We start from the raw sequence: 20,662 nt of genomic DNA on the forward strand, positions 1-20,662 counted from the left end.
ACATTTTTTCTGTCAGTATCTATTAAGATGTATGCTAATACTAGCTTTCATTTTTATTTTCATTTTAAATGGAGTGCCACACTTTAGTTCCACATTCAGGACCCAATCCTGATGACATTGTAATGAATCGGATTTCTAAATCTAATATCTATAAGATCAAGATATGGGCCCAGATATTCTGGCGGCCTTTGCAGCCTCTTGGAAGTCCCATTAATACATAAAACATACACAAAAAGATAATTGACTTTCAATTTCTCCTAGTAGGACCACTATTCTTACATTCAAAATCATTTGGAAAATAGACAGTAGACTTTGAAATATGCTACACATGAAGGTGGTTTTGATTTTATTTAACTACTAAAGAAAAAGTTATTTTTGAGGTGACTATTGTATTTCTAAATACTTTCAAAATAAGGATATGTTCCTTCAGTTAAAACAATTACTGCACCAAGTGATTTACAATTTTTACATACGCTGCACTGCTATTTAGTTGACATCTGACTTGTCTAGTAGAGACAGTAAACATTTATTTTATTGTTGAAAAGTGCTTTAAAATATTAAGATATATGCCCATTACAATATACATGCAAGATATGGAATTTTTAGTGTTGAATAATTGTTCCTGAGGGAAGGACAGGAAATTATAATGAGTTTGCAGATTTAAAAGTGAAATGCCATTTAACATTTCTCTGAAAACTCAGTAACAAATTTGGAATAAAGGAAAGAACCCTACAGTAACTGTGATTCTGCGAGATGTTATAGTCAGTGGAAATCCAAACGTAGGTGCGCATACATCTCATGTCCACAAGATTTAATTATTTTTAAATAGTCTCCATCAGGGCCATACATGTGCCCTGTGCCTCCTCCATGTGCTGCCATAAAGTGTGAGACAGCCATGTCCCTCCCTCAGTTCCCTCAGATTTCAAAGTCTGCAATAGATGAGTACTCCGAAATACGGGGATGGAGGACAGGTCATGGGATCCAGAATGACTACAACATCTAGAGGACCAAAGTTACTGTAGGATAAACAACTGTTCTTTTTTCTTCAAGTATGAGTCAGTGTGGATCCCATGGTAGGTGACAAGAGGGAGTATCCCCTCAGGCTGGTGCAAATGAGGAGCTCTAGATGTATCAGTTAAAAAGAGGTTCTAGTGCTGCTCTCACAAAGTTGACATCTGACCTAGCCACTAAGTCCAAGGAATAGTGTTTGACAAAGACCAGTGGGTTGTCCCTCATCGCTGCCTTGCAGATATGATAAGCCACACATTCCTGAAGCAGGCGGAGGATGCTGCTTCCATTCTGATGGAGCGATCTTTGACATTCAGTGGGAGATACATCAGCCAGCTGGTAACACAGTGAGATTTGATGTTCAGTGGGAGAGATACACTAGCCAGCTGGTAAGACAGTGAGATACACTGTGTTACCCATTTCGATCCTCTGTGAGCTGAGATGACCTGATCTTTAGAAACCCTGGTTGTTGCTAGAAATAGACAGGACAACAATCTGAAAAGTTTGATCCTGTCATCGTAATAAAGCAACGTCTTAGACACATCTACTGTGTGCAATTTCTTTTCTCCCAGGGCTGAGTGTGGCTCAGGAAGAAAGGCGAGTTGATTGATTGATTCATATGAAATTTTGAGACTACCTGAGGAATGAATTTTGGGTGAGATCTTAACACTGCACTGTTCTTTTTGAATACCTTATGTGGAGGTTGGCTGTACATACCTAAGCTAACTCCGGCTGCAGTGATAGCCTCTAGGAAGACCATCCTCAGAGCGAGGTGGTGTTAAGGAGCATTCTGAGAGAGGTTCAAAAGGAGGCTCTGTGAGTCTCAGGACTACTATATTTAGATCTGAGATGGGAGCAGGTTCTCTGACTGGTGGGTAAGTATGTAATAGCCCTTTGAGAAACTTTGATACCATCAGGTGAGAAAAGTCAGAGCATTACTTCACAGGTAGATGGCAAACAGATTGCTATGAGGTGGAGTTTAATAGAGCTGAACAAAAGGCAGACCTGTTTTAAGTCCAATAAGTATCAAGGCCAGAACAAGATGAAGACCATGCTGGGCTGCCCATAGAAAGAAGCTCTTCCATTTAAATGAATGGGTTCTTCTGGCTGACATTTTCCTGCCTTATAACAGCATTTCCTGGACCTGAAGGGAGCAGCTTCTGTCCGTAGTACTCAACCAGACAACAGCCATGACATCAGGTGCAGCCACTTCAGGTCTGGATGGAATATTTGTCTATGGGGCACAGGCAGTCTGGGAGCTAGACTGGAATTGAATGGACATGTTCAGCAAGTCTGTCAGCCAAAACTGTGTAGGCCCATAGGGAGCCACAAAAAGATCATACCTTTGTCTCTTCTCATCTTGGAAATTACTCTGAGGAACAAGGAGGTTGATGAAAAAGTATATAGTATGCTTTGAGATCACTGCAGAAGGAAAGCATTTTAGAAACAACCCCAGGTTCACGGCCCCCCTGGAACAAAAGTTCTGGCACACCTTCCAGACAAGGGGAAGATGAATACGTGCCCCCTTGTTTGCTTATGTATTTCATTGCAGACGGGTTGTCTGTCAGTATTCGCATAGTGGAGTTTTGAAGAATGTTGAGGAAGGCTCTGCAGGCTATTTTAGTGGCTCTGAGGACCAGGATTTTGATGTGGAACCTCATGACTTCTGGGGCCTAGGTCTCTTGCATTTGTAGATGGTCCAATGGACTTCTCAACCTATGCCAGATATTTCCATAATTAAAGTTTTTGTCAGTGAGAATGCAGAGAATGGTACCCCTCCATGCACGTTTCTGGGTTTCTTTTGCCATCTTAGTTCTGCAACAATGAGAGGTGAAACAAAAACCTTCTTGTTCATCTGGTGTTTTCCTGGGGAATTGACTGACATGAGGCAGAGGTGAAGATGTCACAGGTGAAGTCTGGCAAGTACTGCCATGTATATGCAAGCAAACATATGGCCAACCAGCCCCAGACATGGAAATATCATCATAGTCAACTTTTACTCTGTCCCGAGCATTAGCAATTGCATCAACAGGAATCTTCATTGGGAAGGTATACTCTTTCCAAGTTGGAGACAATCAGAGCTCCTATGAATTCTATCGTCTGTAATGGCATAACAGATGATCTTCTTCATAGTTCACCATGTGGTCTACCATTTAGAGGAGGAAGACTTGCTCTTGTCTCCTGCTGGAATCTGCACTTGATCAGCAAATCATCCAGGTAAGGATAGACATCAGTGTTCTTCCTTCTGAAGTGTACAGGTACTATTCCCAGACACTTCATGAAAACTCTCAGTGGGGAATCCATTTTGTATTGAAAATGGTTGAACCCCACTGTGAACCTCAGGTACTTCCCACAGGCCAGATGGATGACTATGTGGAAGCGTGTATCCTGAAAGTCAATAGCCACAAACCTGACTTACGCCTGGAGAGATGTGATAATGTCAGTAATTGTTACAATCCTGAATGTGAGGCGGAATATGTATTTGTTCAGTTTCTTCAGGTCTAGGATAAGACAAAATCACCTTTCTTTTTTGGGATACAGAAGTACTGTGAGTAGAACCTCTTCCCCTGTACCCCCACAGAACTTCTATGTCTCCTAGATGAAGCAACAAGCCTTGTTTGTTTATAATGAAGTCTCATGAAAAGGGTCCCTGAAAAGAAATGGGGAAGCAAGTTAGGTAGGGGGCAGAAAATGGAATTGTATAGGGTAATGTTCGGCTATGTTTTCAAATGCCCATTTGTTGGCTGTGATGGCTGCCCAGGCCTGGTGAAATGGGACAAGACTGTTCCCAAAGGTGGGGCCAAGTTCCAGACTGGCTCTGCTGTGATTCTTGACACTCCTGTCAAACCTGCTGCCCTCTGGAGAGGGTGCAGGGTTGGTCAAAGAGGCAGAAGACAGGTGTACTGTGAAATAACTGAGTTTCTTTCTTTTCTGATACTCTGGCTGTCAGCCCATGGTGTAGCATGGCATACTCTGCCTTTGTTGGGGCTAATATTTGTAGGGCTTTCTATAGAGAGCCAGTTTTTAAATTCCCTGGGATTGTAGCATGGCTCTCAAGTCCTTGAGGGAATGGAGCAGTCCATCTGTCCTCTGGCTGAGGAGATCCATTCCTTCAAAAGGAAGGTCTTCAATCATGGGCTATAGCTCACCTGGAGCCAAAAGATGTGCCTCATTGCAATAGCCTTGGCCATTGACCTCGCGGCTGTATCAGAGGCATCCAAGGTCACCTACAGTGATGTTCTTGTGGTCATCTGGCCCACTTTAATTATCTCCTTCATTTCATCCCTGCACTCCTGTTGGATTTTGCAAGGAAGGAAGTGATCCTCTCCCAAATTATATTTGGTGAACAATGCCTGGTAGTTCACCACCTGAAGCTTCAGCAAGGCTGATGAATATACTTTGTATCCCAAAATGTCTCCTTTCTTAGGGTCTTTGTCCTCAGGAATTCCTTTAATGGACTTCAATTTTTCTTGTGCTGCAGAAATGACCAAGGACTCTGAGTCTGGGTGGGCATCAAGCTGTTCAAAGAGCTCCATGGTACTTTACCTGAGGTCATTCCCCAATAGCAGTGGAAAAGTACCTCTGCTCAGTGCTGGTGAGAAGGAATACATTGGCAATGAGGAGGAGTATCATCTCTCTTCCTCAAGAGGCAGAGCTCAGGAGTAGTGTGGAGCCAGTGTCGGTCACCTCATTGTTATTTGTAACTTCCTGGATGTGAAGGGATCTGTCCATAGTATCTCCAGAGGGGAGAGAGAATCCTGCAAGGCATTTCTCAGATCTTTGCTTGGCTCTGTTCTAGGTTCTGGTATAGGGATCAGTGCCAGATCTCTCATTCCACCTAATTTCTCAATGGCTTTATCCTTGGAGGACTGATGGTTCATGTTATCTCTACTGGACCTTTTTTCAGTTTTAGAGATATGTTTAAGCTCAGTCTGGCTATGTGAGTCAGTGTCCTGTTTATGTCTGGGCATAGGTGCCAGCTTCAATGGCTGAAGTGCTAGCATAGGCACCAGAGCCATCAGTGTCAGAGCTGCTGATTCTGAGGTAGTTGGTGCTGAGGATGTTGATGCTGAGGTCCTGAGCGTCGGGACCTTCACTGATGTTGAAGTAATCAACGTCAACTTCACTGGTGCCAACTTTGTTGGTGTCTTCTGCCTTCTTTCCATCTAATCCCAGAGTGTGATGTGTTCTCAAACTAGTGCAGGCCGATGCTGGTTTATTTGGCCTCACTCTGGTTATAACTGTCACTTCTGGATCCCAAGTGACCCATGTAGACTGATCTAGAAGATGTAGCTTGAGCCAAGAATCCCTTAACCTATATATCCTGGAGGAACAGGACTTGTAATCAGAGCACCTGTATGAGATGTCTCTCTCCTTTAGGCAAAAGAGATATTGGCTTTGTCCATTTTTGAGGGGGATAAGTCTGTTGAAGGGTGGGAAGAATTTGTGAGGTGTTGTGGTTGGCACAAAGCACTTCACCCTAATGTACAGTGGATGTAAAGGGGGATTGTAATGAGGTTCCCAATAACCACTAGTGTGCCTCCTTGTGTCTATACAGCTCTCACTGCATTGGGTGCCCCCTGCTGTTTGTTGCTCACTCTGCACTAGGTTCCAGCCCAGGGACCCTAAAACCAGCAATCCGGGTCTGCTCAGTCCCTGTCCCTGTTTCCCTTGGTTCCATCCTCTTTCTCTTGTCTGTCTCAGGGTTTACTATTGAAGCTTACACCACTCCCAATAGCTACTTCACTACCTTTTAGCTTCTTGCCAGATTCCTTACTCCTGGGCAGGATTCTAGGGCTAACTCCTCTGACTTCCTTCTGGCCCCTGACAACCTCTCTTCTCCCAGGAAGTGTTGGCAGACTCCTTCCCCAGCAGCTGCTTTCTGCTCTCAGCTTCTTTCCTTTAGAGTGTTGGCCCAACCCTTCCCCAGACAGATTTCATTCTCAATTAACCTTGGCTTTCCTTCTCTCAGGTAATACCAGGTGACCTACTTGACCTCTCAGACCCTCATTAACCCTATCAACACTGATGTGAGACATACACCACAGCACAGGGATCAGCAATCAAATTCTTTTCTTCTTTCTTTCTTAACGAACACCCTGTAGAACCAAGTATAAAGACAAGATTTCTTCACCAAGTTGGCCTGGGAAAATGGCTTAGGGTATCTAAAGAGAGAGTAGCAGATTGGCCATTCCCTGCATTCCATCTCACCGACACTGGGATTGTTAGTGGGAAGTGAGTTAGAGTCGCAGCCACTCTGTCTTTTACGTCCTCACGTGGGAGCATGAGGTGGCAAAGGAAGCATGTGTGGCCCCAATGGACACTGCTATTCAAAAGAATCTGAACACGCAGACATGAGATGCATGCACACCTACAGTGGGATCCACACTGAGATATACTTGAAGAACTGTTACAATAGATACTGTACAGCTGTATTATTTACTGGAACTTATATTTTCTAATTCTGAGTACTGTCTTGTCAAGCATTTATTATGTGCACCACTCAGTGACTTCACACATGCTCAAAGCTCAGAGAACAATTTGAAGACATATGGTAAAATGATTACTTTGCTGATCTGTGTCAAGAAAACCCACTTTCTACTTCTTATGAGGTCTGATTAATATCAGCTCGTTCATTCAAAATTTAATTTTCAAGAAAAAAATTTGTAATGGTCATAAAATGTCCAGCTCTGCTCTTAAAAATCACTGTAAAAATGGTACTGTAGAATTCTATTTTACTTTCTTTCATTCAATGATTTTCAATTAAAGTTTATTTGCATGCAGTGTTGTTGCAGCCTGTAGCCCAGACCTGAAAAAGAGGTCTGTGAAGCTCAAAATCTTGTCCCGTCCACGAATGGAAGTCAGTCCAATAAAAGATATTACCTCACCTTCCTTGTCTCTCTCAAACAGCATCTGCTCAGTTTAGAGTAAACAAATATTCTGCTTCATAACACTGACTCTGCATATCTACATGGAAGGAAACGTACATACTGCATGTGAGCCACAAAACCATCGAAAAGCTAGTAGTATGATACTAAATTTCAGAGAGGGGTATTTTTTTAAATGAACACACTAGTTAAAAAGATTCTAAAGTCAAAAGCGTATATATTAAAAAAATTGAGAATAGAATGGAGATCCTTAAGTATATGGTAACTGAGTTGCTTAGCCCATTAAAAAAGTAGAAGCAGGAAAGTTAGAAAAACCCTTATGATTAAGGCTGTGAGTTTGTCACGGAGGTCACAGAAGTCACGGATTTCGTGACTTTCTGTGACCTCTGTGACTTTTGCAGCAGCCAGTGCACCTGGCTCAGAGGCAGCGCAGGCAGACCCTGCACCAGGCACACCACCGGCCGCTGCTCGAGTAGTCTCTGGCCCCCATCCCCCCCTGCCAACCTGCCCCCAGCAGAAGAGTTTGGCTGTGGGAGGGGGCAGGGGGTTGGGTCACGTGACAGGGTAAGGTGGACTCTGGGCAGCACTTACCTGACTGCCTCCCAGCCAATGGGAGCTGCAGGGGTGGTGCCCTGGCTGGAGGCAGCATGCAGAGCTGCCTGGCCACGCCTCCACCTAGCAGCTGAACGAGGGGGATGTCACCGCTTCCAGAAATTCCCCCAGGTAAGCACCACCCAGAGCCCACCTCACTCCTGCCCCCTCCCACACCCAAACTCCTGTTGCTTCCCGGGGGAGCGGGGAGATAGGTGTGGAGACAGGTAGGAAGCCTTCTGGCTCCGCCAACACCCACCCCCCCGCCCCAGCACCAGTGGGGGTCTTGGGCCGCACACCACCCCCACCCGTGCCCCCAGCCTGCCTTCCCCCAGCACCCGCAGGGCCCCTGGGTAGCGGCCCTCCCCCCACCAAGTTTTAGTCATCAGTATTTTTAGTAAAAGCCATGGACAGATCACAGACCATGAATTTTTGTTCACTACCCATGACCTGTCCATGTCTTTTACTAAAAATACCCATGACTATAACATAGCCTTACTTATGATTAAATCATAAGGCTGAAGGGGAAAATTTGAGACAAAAGTATCCTTCAACAAATGGAAATTAAGCCCAAGTACAACCAGCAGGAAGCTGCATAAACTATGGTAGATACAAGTTAAAATGAAAATTCGCAGGGCTAAGATGGAGTTTGAAGGACAAATTGCCAATAATCAAACAAATAATTTAATTGTATCAGAAGCAGAAAGCCTGCAAGAGGACCAGTGAGTTTGCTGAACTATCAGGGATTAACAAGAGCAATAGGATATTACAGAAAAGTTACATGATTCACTTGCATCAGCTTTCAACAGTGAGGATGTTTAGGAGACATCTATCCCAAAGCTACTCTTTTTAGGTAAATAAAAAACAGGTATTGTCAAAGAGTGAGATGTCAAAGGTAGTAGTGCTGGAACAAAATAGTAAATTAAAGAGCAACAAAGTCCCCTGCACCTAATGATATACATCCAGGAGTTCTGTAGGAATTAATTATTAAATGATTCAATTTCTAACAAAAATATGCAAGCTCTAACTAAAATCACTTACTACAACAGAGGACTGGAAGGTAGCAAATGTCTTTGGAAGGTACCTGTCTTTAACAAAATGTCTTTTGAGGTAATCCAGGAATTACAGATCAATAAACCTTACTTCGGTCTCAGGTAAACTGGTTGAAAAAATCAGTAAAAAGAGAATTATGAAAAATCCAGAGGAGCATAAGATGATAGAAACAGCCTAGCACAACTTCTACTGAGGACAATTATCCCTCTTTAATCTATTCTTCAAGAGCACCATCAGAATAATGGATGAGGAGGAACCCACTGATAAAATGCATATTAGGACTTTCAAAATGCCTTTGAAAAAGCTCTCATAAAAGGCTCTTATGGAAAAAAGTAGTCAGGCGGTAAGTGTCAAAATACTGCCAAAGGCTAGAAACTGGCTAAGACAGAAAACAAAGAATAATACCACAGTGCCCCAGTGTTCCACACAAGGACAGGTGTTCTTTAATACACTTATTAATGATCTGGAAAAGGTGGTAACTAGTGAGGTGGCCAATTTGCAGATGACACCAAAATTATTTAGGATAGGCAAGACCTCAGAAGACTGTGATGAACTTTGCAGGGGCCTCATAAACCCAGGGGAAAGGGTAACATAATGGGAGATGATATTCTTTGTAGACAAATGCAAGAACTAAGTAGAACTATTGTAAGAACTAAGTAGAACTGCTCGTATACATTGCTGCATTCGAAATTAACTTTAACCACTTAGAAAGAAGACCTGAACATCACAGCTCAATAAAAACTCTCTGCTCAATGTACAGCAGTGGTAAGAAAAACAAAAATCATGTTAGGACACACAGAATCAGAAATAAAATAATACTGAAAATATTATACCACCATTCTGGAAGATGTCATTCTCATTGCTGTAAATTTACAGACCCCACAGAAAATACATGCCAGATTCTCTGCGAGCATAATTTTATTAATTTCAAAGGACCTTAGCTTGCAAAGAATTTGACCCCACAAATCTTGTTTGTATTCATTAGTTTAAAATATTAGTGGGAATTCAGTAAAATAAAAAGACAATCTAAATAATCTGGAGAGTTATCTTACCATGGTAACTACTGGAGTTCTTTCTGTTGATGACAAGAAAACAGATAATTGCTTTTGTTGTTTATGTGATTCTTCAGTGCTCCTTTTGCCCTGAGAATTCCAAAGTACACAGAAGTGTTAGTCTTTAAAAAACTCTATTTCAGACTCTGAAAATTCCTTTGTAGTTTTAATTCACTTCAGTTCTGTTGGCATTAGAATCAATCCATTCAGTGTATACAAATACAAATAGTTATACATTGTCTCCTTCCAAGTTCCCCATTACAGTATAAACCTCTTGAAACCTAAACAAATACATGATATTAAGGTACTGTTAAGCCTATGATGTTCAGTGCTCCAAACTCAGCAAACGAAAAGCTAAGATGATGACAGCTTGGCCATATTCCTCATCCTTTATATTTTATAGCAAATACTTCACAAATATAAACATCAAACAGAAGTAACCATCCAAAAAGAGAAACAGGAATAGAAAACAGTGCAATACAGCAAAGCTAAGTTTTTACTATGAGCACTTTAACTTTTAAAGTTCCTGGTTTTTAAGTGTTTAAATTTATAAACATATTGTTATACTAACAATATAAACAGTAATTTATTTGGTTTTCCTAAAAGAAAAAAAAGAAAAAAAAGAAAGTTAAAAGGAGGCCTTAAGTGTTCAAAGAACCTTTATTTATTTATTTCAATTCATGTTGTGATCTATCACCAATCTTTATGTGCACTCACAATAAAAATATTTTAAAACATTTACGTGAATAATAAGCTAAATTAACCTAAGAAAAATATGTTTGATTTCATATTACTTTGTATTAAGCTGTTAGGACCTGATTCAGGGAAGCACACCGGCACATGCTTAAGTCCCACTGACTTCAAACGCCGCATGTATTATTCTAATGTCAGGCTCCATAAGTACAGCAGCTTAATGGTGACATCAATAGGACTTAAACACATGCTTCAGTGCTTTCCTGAAGCAGGGCCTTAATAGATGCACCTTAGCTGCTCTAACTACAGAACTAAAAAAGCCTACATTATGATAACACTTGTGGAGCTTGTAATGTCCATTTCCACAAGAACAAGGTTTGTAACATGTAACACTTACAACTGTGGCATGCATGGGTGCTTATAAACAACACAAGAGGTACAGTACAAAATAGCACCACCACAGGAGCAGGAAAGGAAAGATTGAGAAAAAGACCATTTCCTGAGCCTGCCAACTTGTACTTACAGAATGTACTCAGGGCTACTACAGCAGAGATCGCAGTGGGACCATAAAAGGATAAAGGGTACTTTTCAAGATACTGACAGCATCTTTACTCACAGCTGCAGGCTTACATTTGTTGTGGGGAAAGGGGGAACAGGTTCAGGACCATGCAGTTTCCTCACCTGCACTCTTCTACTCACTACCCTATATCCACTCTCTCTCCTCTACTCCAATGACCCATTCACACACAAAGCCCACTAACCCCAGGTTGGGAATCTATGATATAAATTATGCTCCCCACTGGTTTTGTGATACCATATAAGTTCTGCCTATTGATACCTATTGCCTATTCTGCCTATATTCTTCCTATCCAATGGAAACCTTTATGTGCTGCCAACTTGGTGTATTTAAAAGCTTTATGCACAAAAAATTAAATGCAGGAAATGGAAGAACAGGAACAGTGGAAAACATAATCATGAGCTACATTACTCCATGTAGAATAATAATTTTTTGACTACTGTAACACTTTTGTGACCAACACTGAAAGCTATGGCCTTGAGAACCAATGTAGCATTTTGAAATGTTAACTGCAATTTTTTTTCTTTTTCAATCACTGTATTTCATTTATTATTTAATGCAGTGAGTTTAAGTATATTTTTATATAGGGGTTTACATAGATAAAGGTATCAATATTTTGTTATTAATCTCTCTTAATCAGTACACGAATGTGGAAAATACTAGCTATTTTTGAGAATGTCTTTTGTTAAAGGTGTAGTAATTGCCGGGGGGGGGGGAGGAGGAGGGTTAAGTTTTGTGTTCCATTAGGTTTTAGTAGCCGCTTTTAAAACTGAATAGAGGTGCCATGAAACACTGCTAACCACTGATTTTGGTGCACAGGCCTGGCTATATCCCCAAGAAACCTTAGTTTGCCACCCCCACCTCTGAGAAGAGACTGTTAGATCTACATTTTTCTATAATGAGTTCTAATGATAATGTATGTGAACTATTCAGCTTGCTTGATTAAGACCTAGGGGAACTAAGTTATTTGCATTTGACAAATACTGGAAAAAACTTTCCTACATCTAACATATTTAGTAATATATATTCTCTTCCTTCCCATATGATGATAATTCTGTTAAAGTAAGATGTCAGGGACCAATAATGGGGTCCTTAGGTAGTTGTACTTGATATATTTGATAATACAGAACTTAAGAGACAGAGTCACTCCATGAGTGAAGTATGTTAATTACTTGATCCTGCATGAGAAGCACTTATTTTGTTGTTTATGTTTAGTTTGACTTTTGAGATTTTTATATCTTTACTTGAATGCTGAAACCTAGGAATGCTGTACTTTTCCATTTATAAAAAAAAATTTAAAACAAAAATTAAGAAAAAACACTTATTGTGCTGTTTATTGTAAAATAAGAATATTAGAAAATTACTGTAGTTCATCTTTTGTTTACTTGCCTCAGCCTAACTTTACTGTGTGAGATGCAGCCTTGAATGTAGTATTATTTATTGTCAGAAAGCAACGCTGAGTACCTTGTAATTCCAAAAACCTAACATTAATTTACCAACAACTAAACCATATGAATTGCTACACTGTTTCATGATTGGTTAATCTAGCTGAAAGCACTGTAATCCTACTGGATGTTTTCTAAGGAGACTAGAGACCTCATTACTTTAATTGGGCATACAGTATATGTCTGTGAAAGATCACAGAGAACCAAACCATGGAGAACTGAATAGAGCTCCCAGCTCTCATGGAGAAAAACCATGTTTTAGATCTAAATTATTTTGATCCTGACCATGAATTTTGCAAAGAAGAAGAGCAGAAATAATGAAAATGTTACGAACTCAGGTCTGTGAAATAGTGGTTAATGTTAACCAACTCTCAAACACTGTTAGAATACTGAGCCTAAAAATTACTCTGTATATAGAAGAGGCCTGGCAGCAGCCTAACCAATAATACAACCCCAATAGAGGTGCAGAAGGGGCCCCTGTGAATGGTTGGGCAAGGAGATTGAAGGGGGATACTGAGACTCAGAGGCAGCCGGCTCCAGGCTAGAAAAGAGGATCCTGAGGGTTCCTATCTGCTCCTGGAATCATTACAGCCCTTCCTGGCTCCACTCCCTGTTCTCCAGCCTGACGTCAGGCACCACCACAGCTGCTCCAGCCCCTCTGGATCCTGTTCCCCCCCACTCCGGGGCTTTCATTAATTTATGCAGGCATGGAGCCCCCCACAATATTTCCACTGTGAGGGCACTAGCCCCTCTTGCCCTCTGGTTGTGCCACCTGAGAAAACCATATTTGAAATTTGCAGAAAGCGTTACTGTAAGTTAATCAAAAAACTATGAATTATTACAGGAACCTGTGAAGAAGGCAGAACATTCTTTAGCCTTCACAAAAGTTTAATTTTATTTTACAGAAACCTAGCCAGTGCTGGTGCACTTTATATAAATAAGAATTGAGAAGTAAGTGTGGAAGCAGGGGAAAGGACTGGGAAGAGACCCTGCTGTGGAGCACAGAACCGGACACTAGTGAAAAATCTTTGTGGGAACAAGATAAAACAAGAACAGATCAAAGAAAGGTACGAGGATGGATTGCAACATGAGCGTAAGGAGCACGCAGACCTCTCAAATGCAGTTTTATTCACAAGTGAGCCTGCGCACAGAACTATTTGTGAGCCATGCTTACTCAGCTTAGCTCTCTGTCCTTCTCTAGCGTCTAGACCAAACAAAATTTAATGTATCTTCTCAGCCTTTGAGCTAACAAGTGAGGGTTTTTCAGTTGAGGCAGCAAAGGCTCCAGTTTTAGATCTATAGGTCCAGGTTTCGATCCCTCTGTCAATGCCCCATGTAGGGATGTCAAAGAACATCTCCAAAATCGAAAAAAAAATTAGAGTGGACAGATAATGACTGGGAGCAACTCACTCATCAGCTAGCAGGTGAAAAGTAAAGTTTGCCTAAATAAGAAGTGTTCTTGACTGGATGAACTAAGCCACCCCTCCAGGGCATCTTGTGATTAACAGTGACCAGGGGAAGAAGAGAGAAAAGTTATCTATTTATTGTTCTACTGAAATTTTGTGTTTGCATGAAATATTTATTTTTATAACTTTTACTGTTCAAATAACATGTGTCAGAAATTGGAAGACCCTGGAAACTGATCCCCATCTAAGATAAGGCCCCTTTACTCTACCATGCAAAGTGTAAATTTATTTTATTTAAGGCTTCTTTTCTTGCCAGAGTGAGGTAAAGGGATTTTAGTGTAAATGACAGTGATGCCCCACGTGATCATCATTGCAGTAATTAAGGGTAATACAATAACCGTGATAATTTATAAAAACAAGTTTTACCTGTACATAAATCCTAAGGTAAAAAATGGTATATCTGTCTAAACTCTTTGCACAAAGGTTGTGTGACTAGAGCACCTGTGAAAAAGTTAACAGTTAATCTATGTGCATTGCTTGTTTGTAATCAATGATTCAAAAGTCTCTTACACAAAACAGCATGCAAGTATATATTCCTAAACAGCATATGACTCTGGGGAAAACAATTGCTTGCAGAAATCTTATTTTGCAGTACTATCTGTTCAAGTCTTATTACTATTTGAGTCATCTTTGAAAGAACAAAAATGTACATCTATTGTCCCAATGCTGAGTAGGAATATTGTTAACAATTATTACATATGTGCTATATTTCCAAATCATAAATCCTAGTGAGAAAGAAACAGAATTGTTCAATTATTTCAATATCTGAGTGTTTGTGTTATTGCATGGCCAAATGGAAATTATCTAGGCAAATCTGTGTGATATGAAAGGATGATATCCTTAATGCCACCTCCACCCTTTAAAAATATCACCAAACTTGCCCGTTCTACTTGATGAATATTTATTATTTTAGCTTTGTTAATTAACTGGTACCCAGCTTGGTTCTAATTGGGAATTTGATAGTAGACCTTGTCCATTTTAACAATTGTGTGCATATATGTGAGGGCAGAATTTTATCCTGAGTGCATTAGTTAGACTATATACCCAGATTAATCAGCATCAGGCCAAACTGCCATACCACGGTGAATATATGGCAGAATACAAAAAACGTGCCCATGCTACTTAACCTGGACTGAGAAAATTCTGACTAAGATGATAAAGCTAAGCATTTCAGTAACATAGCTACACAGCATTTTTAGAAACAAAGTGGGATCTTTGTGTTCCGATATGCATGTCAAAATGTCTGAAGTGGTTTTTTTTGTTTGTTTTTCCCCCCAGCTCACAGTTATTTCAGTAGAGTTGGAGTCCAAGGTCTGGGCAAATACTGAAAAGTTGAAACATGCATATATGGATCTATACTTTACATGTATCTGTGTTTATTATTTAGTTCTCTTCTTCACAATATGTATTGCATTGCAAACTGGGACACTGGTCAGGGTGGGTCAGGGTTATGAGGGGAAGAAATTTTCCCCTAGGTCAAATTGGCAGTGACCTTGGAGTGCAGGATGGATTGACTTCCTCTACAATGTGTGGGTGCAGGTCACTTGCCAGGATTATCTGGGTATATCTCATTTAATCATTTCCCTGATTGCAGGGACCTCAAGCACTGGTGCACCTTGGTCCCTCCTATTCACTATCCGTGGTACATAATAATCTAATCTCCAGTGTCCCTCATTTACTTTGGCCTCCGTTCCATTGGGTTTGCGTGCAGGTGCTTGGTGGTGTCAATGGCCTGCAACATACAAGAGATCAGACTAGATGACCTGTTCGTGACAGCTTGTAGTCCATCTTTGTGTGGAATGTTGGTGTAGACGGCTTCTACATCCATAGTGGCCAGGATGGTGTTTTCAGGAAGATCACCAATGGATTGTAGTTTCCTCAGGAAGTCAGTGGTGTCTCAAAGATAGCTGGGAGTGCTGGTAGCATATGGCCTGAGGAGGTAGTCTACATAGCCAGACAATCCTTCTGTCAGGATGCCAATGCCTGAGATGATGGGGCGTCCAGGATTTCCAGGTTTATGGATCTTGGGTAGCAGATAGAATACCCCTGGTCAGGGTTCCAGGGGTGCGTCTGTGCTGATTTCTTCTTGTGCTTTTTCAGGGAGTTTCTTGAGCAAATGGTGTAGTTTCTTTTGGTAACCCTCAGTGGGATCAGAGGGTAAGTGAAAGTGGTGTTGGAGAGCTGCCGAACAGCCTCTTGTTCATATTCCGACCTATTCATGATGACGACAGCACCTCCTTTGTCAGCCTTTTTGATTATGATGTCAGAATTGTTTCTGAGGCTGTGGATGGCATTGTGTTCTGTACGGCTGAGGTTATGGGGCAAGTGATGCTGCTTTTCCACAATTTCAGCCTGTGCACATCAGTGGAAGCACTCTATGTAGAAGTCCAGTCTGTTGTTTCGACCTTCAGGAGGAGTCCACCCAGAATGCTTCTCTTTGTAGTCTTGGTAGGAAGGTCTCTGTGGGTTAGTATGTTGTTCAGAGGTGTGTTGGAAATATTCCTTGAGTCAGATACGTTGAAAATAGGATTCTAGGTCACCACAGAACTGTATCATGTTCTTGGGGGCGCAGCAGCAGCAGGAGAGACCCCGAGACAGGACAGATTCTTCTGCTGGGCTAAGAGTATAGTTGGATAGATTAACAATATTGCTGGGTGGCTTAAAGGAACTACTGTTGTGGCCCCTTGTGGTACAAGCCTTAGGGAACAGTATCCCTGATAATGTCATGGCAAACCTGGTGGCTGAACTTTCTGACTTTGTCCTCACCCATAACTATTTCACATTTGGGGACAATGTATACCTTCAAATCAGCGGCACTGCTATGGGTACCCGCATGGCCCCACAGTATGCCAACATTTTTATGACTGACTTAGAACAACGTTTCCTCAGCTCTCGTCCCCTAATGCCCCTACTCTACTTGCACAACATTGATGACATCTTCATCATCTGGACCCATGGAAAAGAAGCCCTTGAGGAATTCCACCATGATTTCAACAATTTCCATCCCACCATCAACCTCAGCCTGGACCAGTCCACACAAGAGATCCACTTCCTGGACACTACGGTGCTAATAAGCAATGGTCACATAAACATCATCCTATACCAGAAACCTACTGACCGCTATGCCTACCTACATGCCTCCAGCTTTCATCCAGACCACACCACACGATCCATTGTCTACAGCCAAGCTCTACGATACAACCGCATTTGCTCCAACCCCTCAGACAGAGACAAACACCTACAAGATCTCTATCAAGCATTCTTACAACTACAATACACCTGCTGAAGTGAAGAAACAGATTCACAGAGCCGGAAGAGTACCCAGAAGTTACTTACTACAGAACAGGCCCAACAAAGAAAATAAGAGAACGCCACTAGCCATCTCCTTCAGCCCCCAACTAAAACCTCTCCAACGCATCATCAAGGATCTACATCCTATCCTGAAGGACGACCCATCACTCTCACAGATCTTGGGAGACAGGCCAGTCCTTGCTTACAGATAGCCCCCCAACCTGAAGCTAATACTCACCAGCAACCACACATGACACAACAGAACCACTAACCCAGAAACCTATCCTTGAAACAAAGCCTGTTGCCAACTGTGTCCACATATCTATTCAGGGGACACCATCATAGGGCCTAATCACATCAGCTACACTATCAGAGGCTCATTCACCTGCACATCTACCAATGTGATAGATGCCATCATGTGCCAGCAATGCCCCTCTGCCATGTACATTGGCCAAACTGGACAGTCTCTACATAAAAGAATAAACTGACACAAATCAGACGTCAAGAATTATAACATTCAAAAACCAGTCAGAGAACACTTCAATCTCTTTGGTCACTCGATTACAGACCTAAAAGTGGCAATTCTTCAACAAAAAAAATTCAGAAACAGACTCCAACGAGAGACTGCTGAATTGGAATTAATTTGCAAACTGGATACAATTAACTTAGGCTTGAATAAAGACTGGGAGTGGATGGGTCATTATACAAAGTAAAACTATTTCCCCATGTTTATTCTTCCCCCCCCCCCACTGTTCCTCAGACGTTCTTGTCAACTGCTGGAAATGGCCCACCTTGATTATCACTACAAAAGGTTTTTTTCCCCCCCACTCTCCTGCTGGTAATAGCTCACCTTACCCGATCACTCTCATTACAGTGTGTATGGTAACACCCATTGTTTCATGTTCTCTGTGTATATAAATCTCCCCACTGTGTTTTCCACTGATTGCATCCGATGAAGTGAGCTGTAGCTCACGAAAGCTTATGCTCAAATAAATTTGTTCGTCTCTAAGATGCCACAAGTACTCCTTTTCTTTTTGAAGACCAGAAGGGATAACATTTTTAAGAACGTACATTGTATTTCTAAACAATATTCATGAAACATTTCCAAAACCCTGAGGCTTTTTATTCTGACATACCAAGTCCCCAAGAACCTCTCTTTACCGTTTTTTAAAAAGTTAATAGCTTCAAGTTACCTGATAATCAGCTGGTCCAGGAGTACAGAAAGCTCCCCTCTTAAAAACATATAGAGGTCGAGGAGCTGAAGATCCAAATGCTCCTTTCTTTGTACTCTCCAAGTAAGCTTTTTTAAAATTCTCTTTTTCAATACTACACTTGAGAATATTATAGAAAGCTGGACCTGAAAAAGTCACAGTAGAGTAATGAGCCACCATCATAGTTCTGATTTTTTATCATAAATAGTAATTTAGAAATACATTATCTTTTAATATTCATTTTTAAAATGTTATGTTTTCATACTGTAGTGAATTGTCTCAACCAATGAAAGCACAGGGATGCCATACATTTACTGACCCATATCTGTGAAATTATCTGCCAGTTATACAAATGTATGGACCCTGTGGTCTGAGAGATTTTGATTTGCAAAATGACGAGTTATATTTCAGTAATATGTACAGTAATCACTCTTAAAAGCTTTCCCATTTTGCCTTGGATAACTAAATAACTACCTCAATTATTTAAGTTTAAAGTCCTGTTCAGCCATCCTTACACAGACTGAGTAGCATCTTACTCTGCAAGTAGCCCACTGGCCATGACAGCAGTTACCCAGGACAGACAGCACTGGTACTGCAGTATTGTTGATTTGGTGAAGAATGGGACAGCAGTTTAATAAGTGGGACTACTCAAAGAAAAAGGGACTACTCAACATGAGTAACGGTGGCAGAACAGAACATGGGGTGAAACTCATCCCTGGGGAAAGGGCCTGGAGAAGGCCTATACACCACTTAAGTCCTCAAAATAGAACATTGCAAAAGGGTGAGCTGTACCCTCAGTAAACACCTAGGGAATGTGACACATTCTGGAATGTCATTAGATATTAGAAAACAAAAAATATGTTTAGTGACAGTTAAAATTGCAGCAGAATGCACCCCATCAACCCAAAACCTTAAAAACTTGGAAATAAGAAGTTAAGGGGAATTACATGTGCATTCTTTTCCATCTTCATACTGCCTACAATGCTATTGATAATGCACTCTAATGCTCCATAAGGCTTTCACTTCCATCTCCAACAGAGACCAAAATTAATATATATCACAACTTCATCAAATTTACACTCAGTTTTGCAAAAAAAACATTTACAGTGACCTCATACACTTATACAATTATATCAACAGACAGCACATCTGACTGTCACACCTTCAATGTAGTAATCAATCACCTCCCAAAATACTCTACAGTGAGGGGGATAGAAGAGGGAGAGAATGGGGAGGGGAACCATATATTGGGAAAGTAATATTTTCAGGGGATGCTTTTTCAACACAGTAAGGGGTTTAAGAGACAATGAAGTGTGTTATGTCCATAATGGTCAATTTAAAGTTATTTTCCCTTTTTTTTTCTCTCTCTCTCTCACCCTTCTAAAAAGAAAATAATCTAAAACCCATCTGGATGCACACAGAAGGATTCACCAAAGTGTTGGGGAAGAGGGCTGTAAACAAAAGACAGACCCCTAAAGCATCCGTCATCGGTAGATAGCATTTGCCCTGAATATGGACTTTGTGATACTCTAATTCAGGGGTCGGCAACCAATGTCACGCGTGCCGATTTTTAATGGCACACTGCTGCCTGCTGGCTCCCAGCCACCAGCCTCACTCAGCCCGCTGCCGAACCCAGGCCAGCAGTGGGCTGAGCAGGGCTGGTGGCCGGCACGCCGGCAGGCAACAGAGTGCCATTAAAAATCCTGCCTGCCCCGGCTCACTCTTTTCTGCCTCCCGCGGGGGCAGGGTGAAGAAGCTTGGTCCGCAGCTGCTGCTGCAGGGCAGGCAAGCTCCCCCATCCCCTGCCTCTTCCCGCAGAGTGCTGGGTTCCTGCCGCTCCTCCTCTCCCTCCCTGCCGCCCATCAGCTCATGGCCCTTGTGAGGGAGGGGGAGCAGTGGAGCTGCAGCACGCTTGCTGCTCCAGGGAGGAGGCAGAGAAGAGGTGGGGACAGGACCTCGGGGAAGGGGGGTGGTATCAGGGCATATCGCCTCCAGCCCCCTGTCGTGAGCCGCTCTGGGCAAGGCGCTGGGAACACCCCCACGACCCTAGCCCACACCCCCAGCCCTCTTCCCTGACCCCTACACCCCCACACACACTCCGAGCCCCCTGCCCTGACCCCTGCACCCCCCCCCACACACTCCCAGCCCTCTGCCCTGACCCCTGCACCTCCCCACACCCCATGCCCTGACTCCTGCACTCTGCCTCACATGCCGCCAGCCCTCTGCCCTGACTCCTGCACCCCACGCACATACCCAGCCTCCCCACACCCCATGCCCTAACTCTTGTACCCCCCACATTCCCACCCCAACCCTGAGCACCAAAAGGGAGCTGCTGCACACACACCCACATTCCCACCTGCACCCCTTGCACCAAATGGGAGCTGCCC

At 42.2% G+C, this 20,662-nt stretch overlaps 1 protein-coding gene across 10 annotated transcripts in view; it reads right to left on the reverse strand.

The window, feature by feature from the left end:
• STPG2 (sperm tail PG-rich repeat containing 2) overlaps window positions 1-20,662 on the reverse strand; it is a 407,796-nt gene that overhangs the window by 288,507 nt on the left and 98,627 nt on the right. For all 10 annotated transcript variants that reach the window (XM_073340745.1, XM_073340746.1, XM_073340744.1 and 7 more), the window contains 2 exons: window positions 18,258-18,421; window positions 9,593-9,682 (listed from right to left, as the gene is read on the reverse strand). In XM_073340745.1, the coding sequence (XP_073196846.1) occupies window positions 9,593-9,682; window positions 18,258-18,421 (254 nt within the window). The remainder of the gene's footprint in view (window positions 1-9,592; window positions 9,683-18,257; window positions 18,422-20,662) is intronic.

Source organism: Lepidochelys kempii, chromosome 4, assembly GCF_965140265.1.
Source record: "Lepidochelys kempii isolate rLepKem1 chromosome 4, rLepKem1.hap2, whole genome shotgun sequence".
Taxonomy (NCBI): domain Eukaryota; kingdom Metazoa; phylum Chordata; order Testudines; family Cheloniidae; genus Lepidochelys; species Lepidochelys kempii.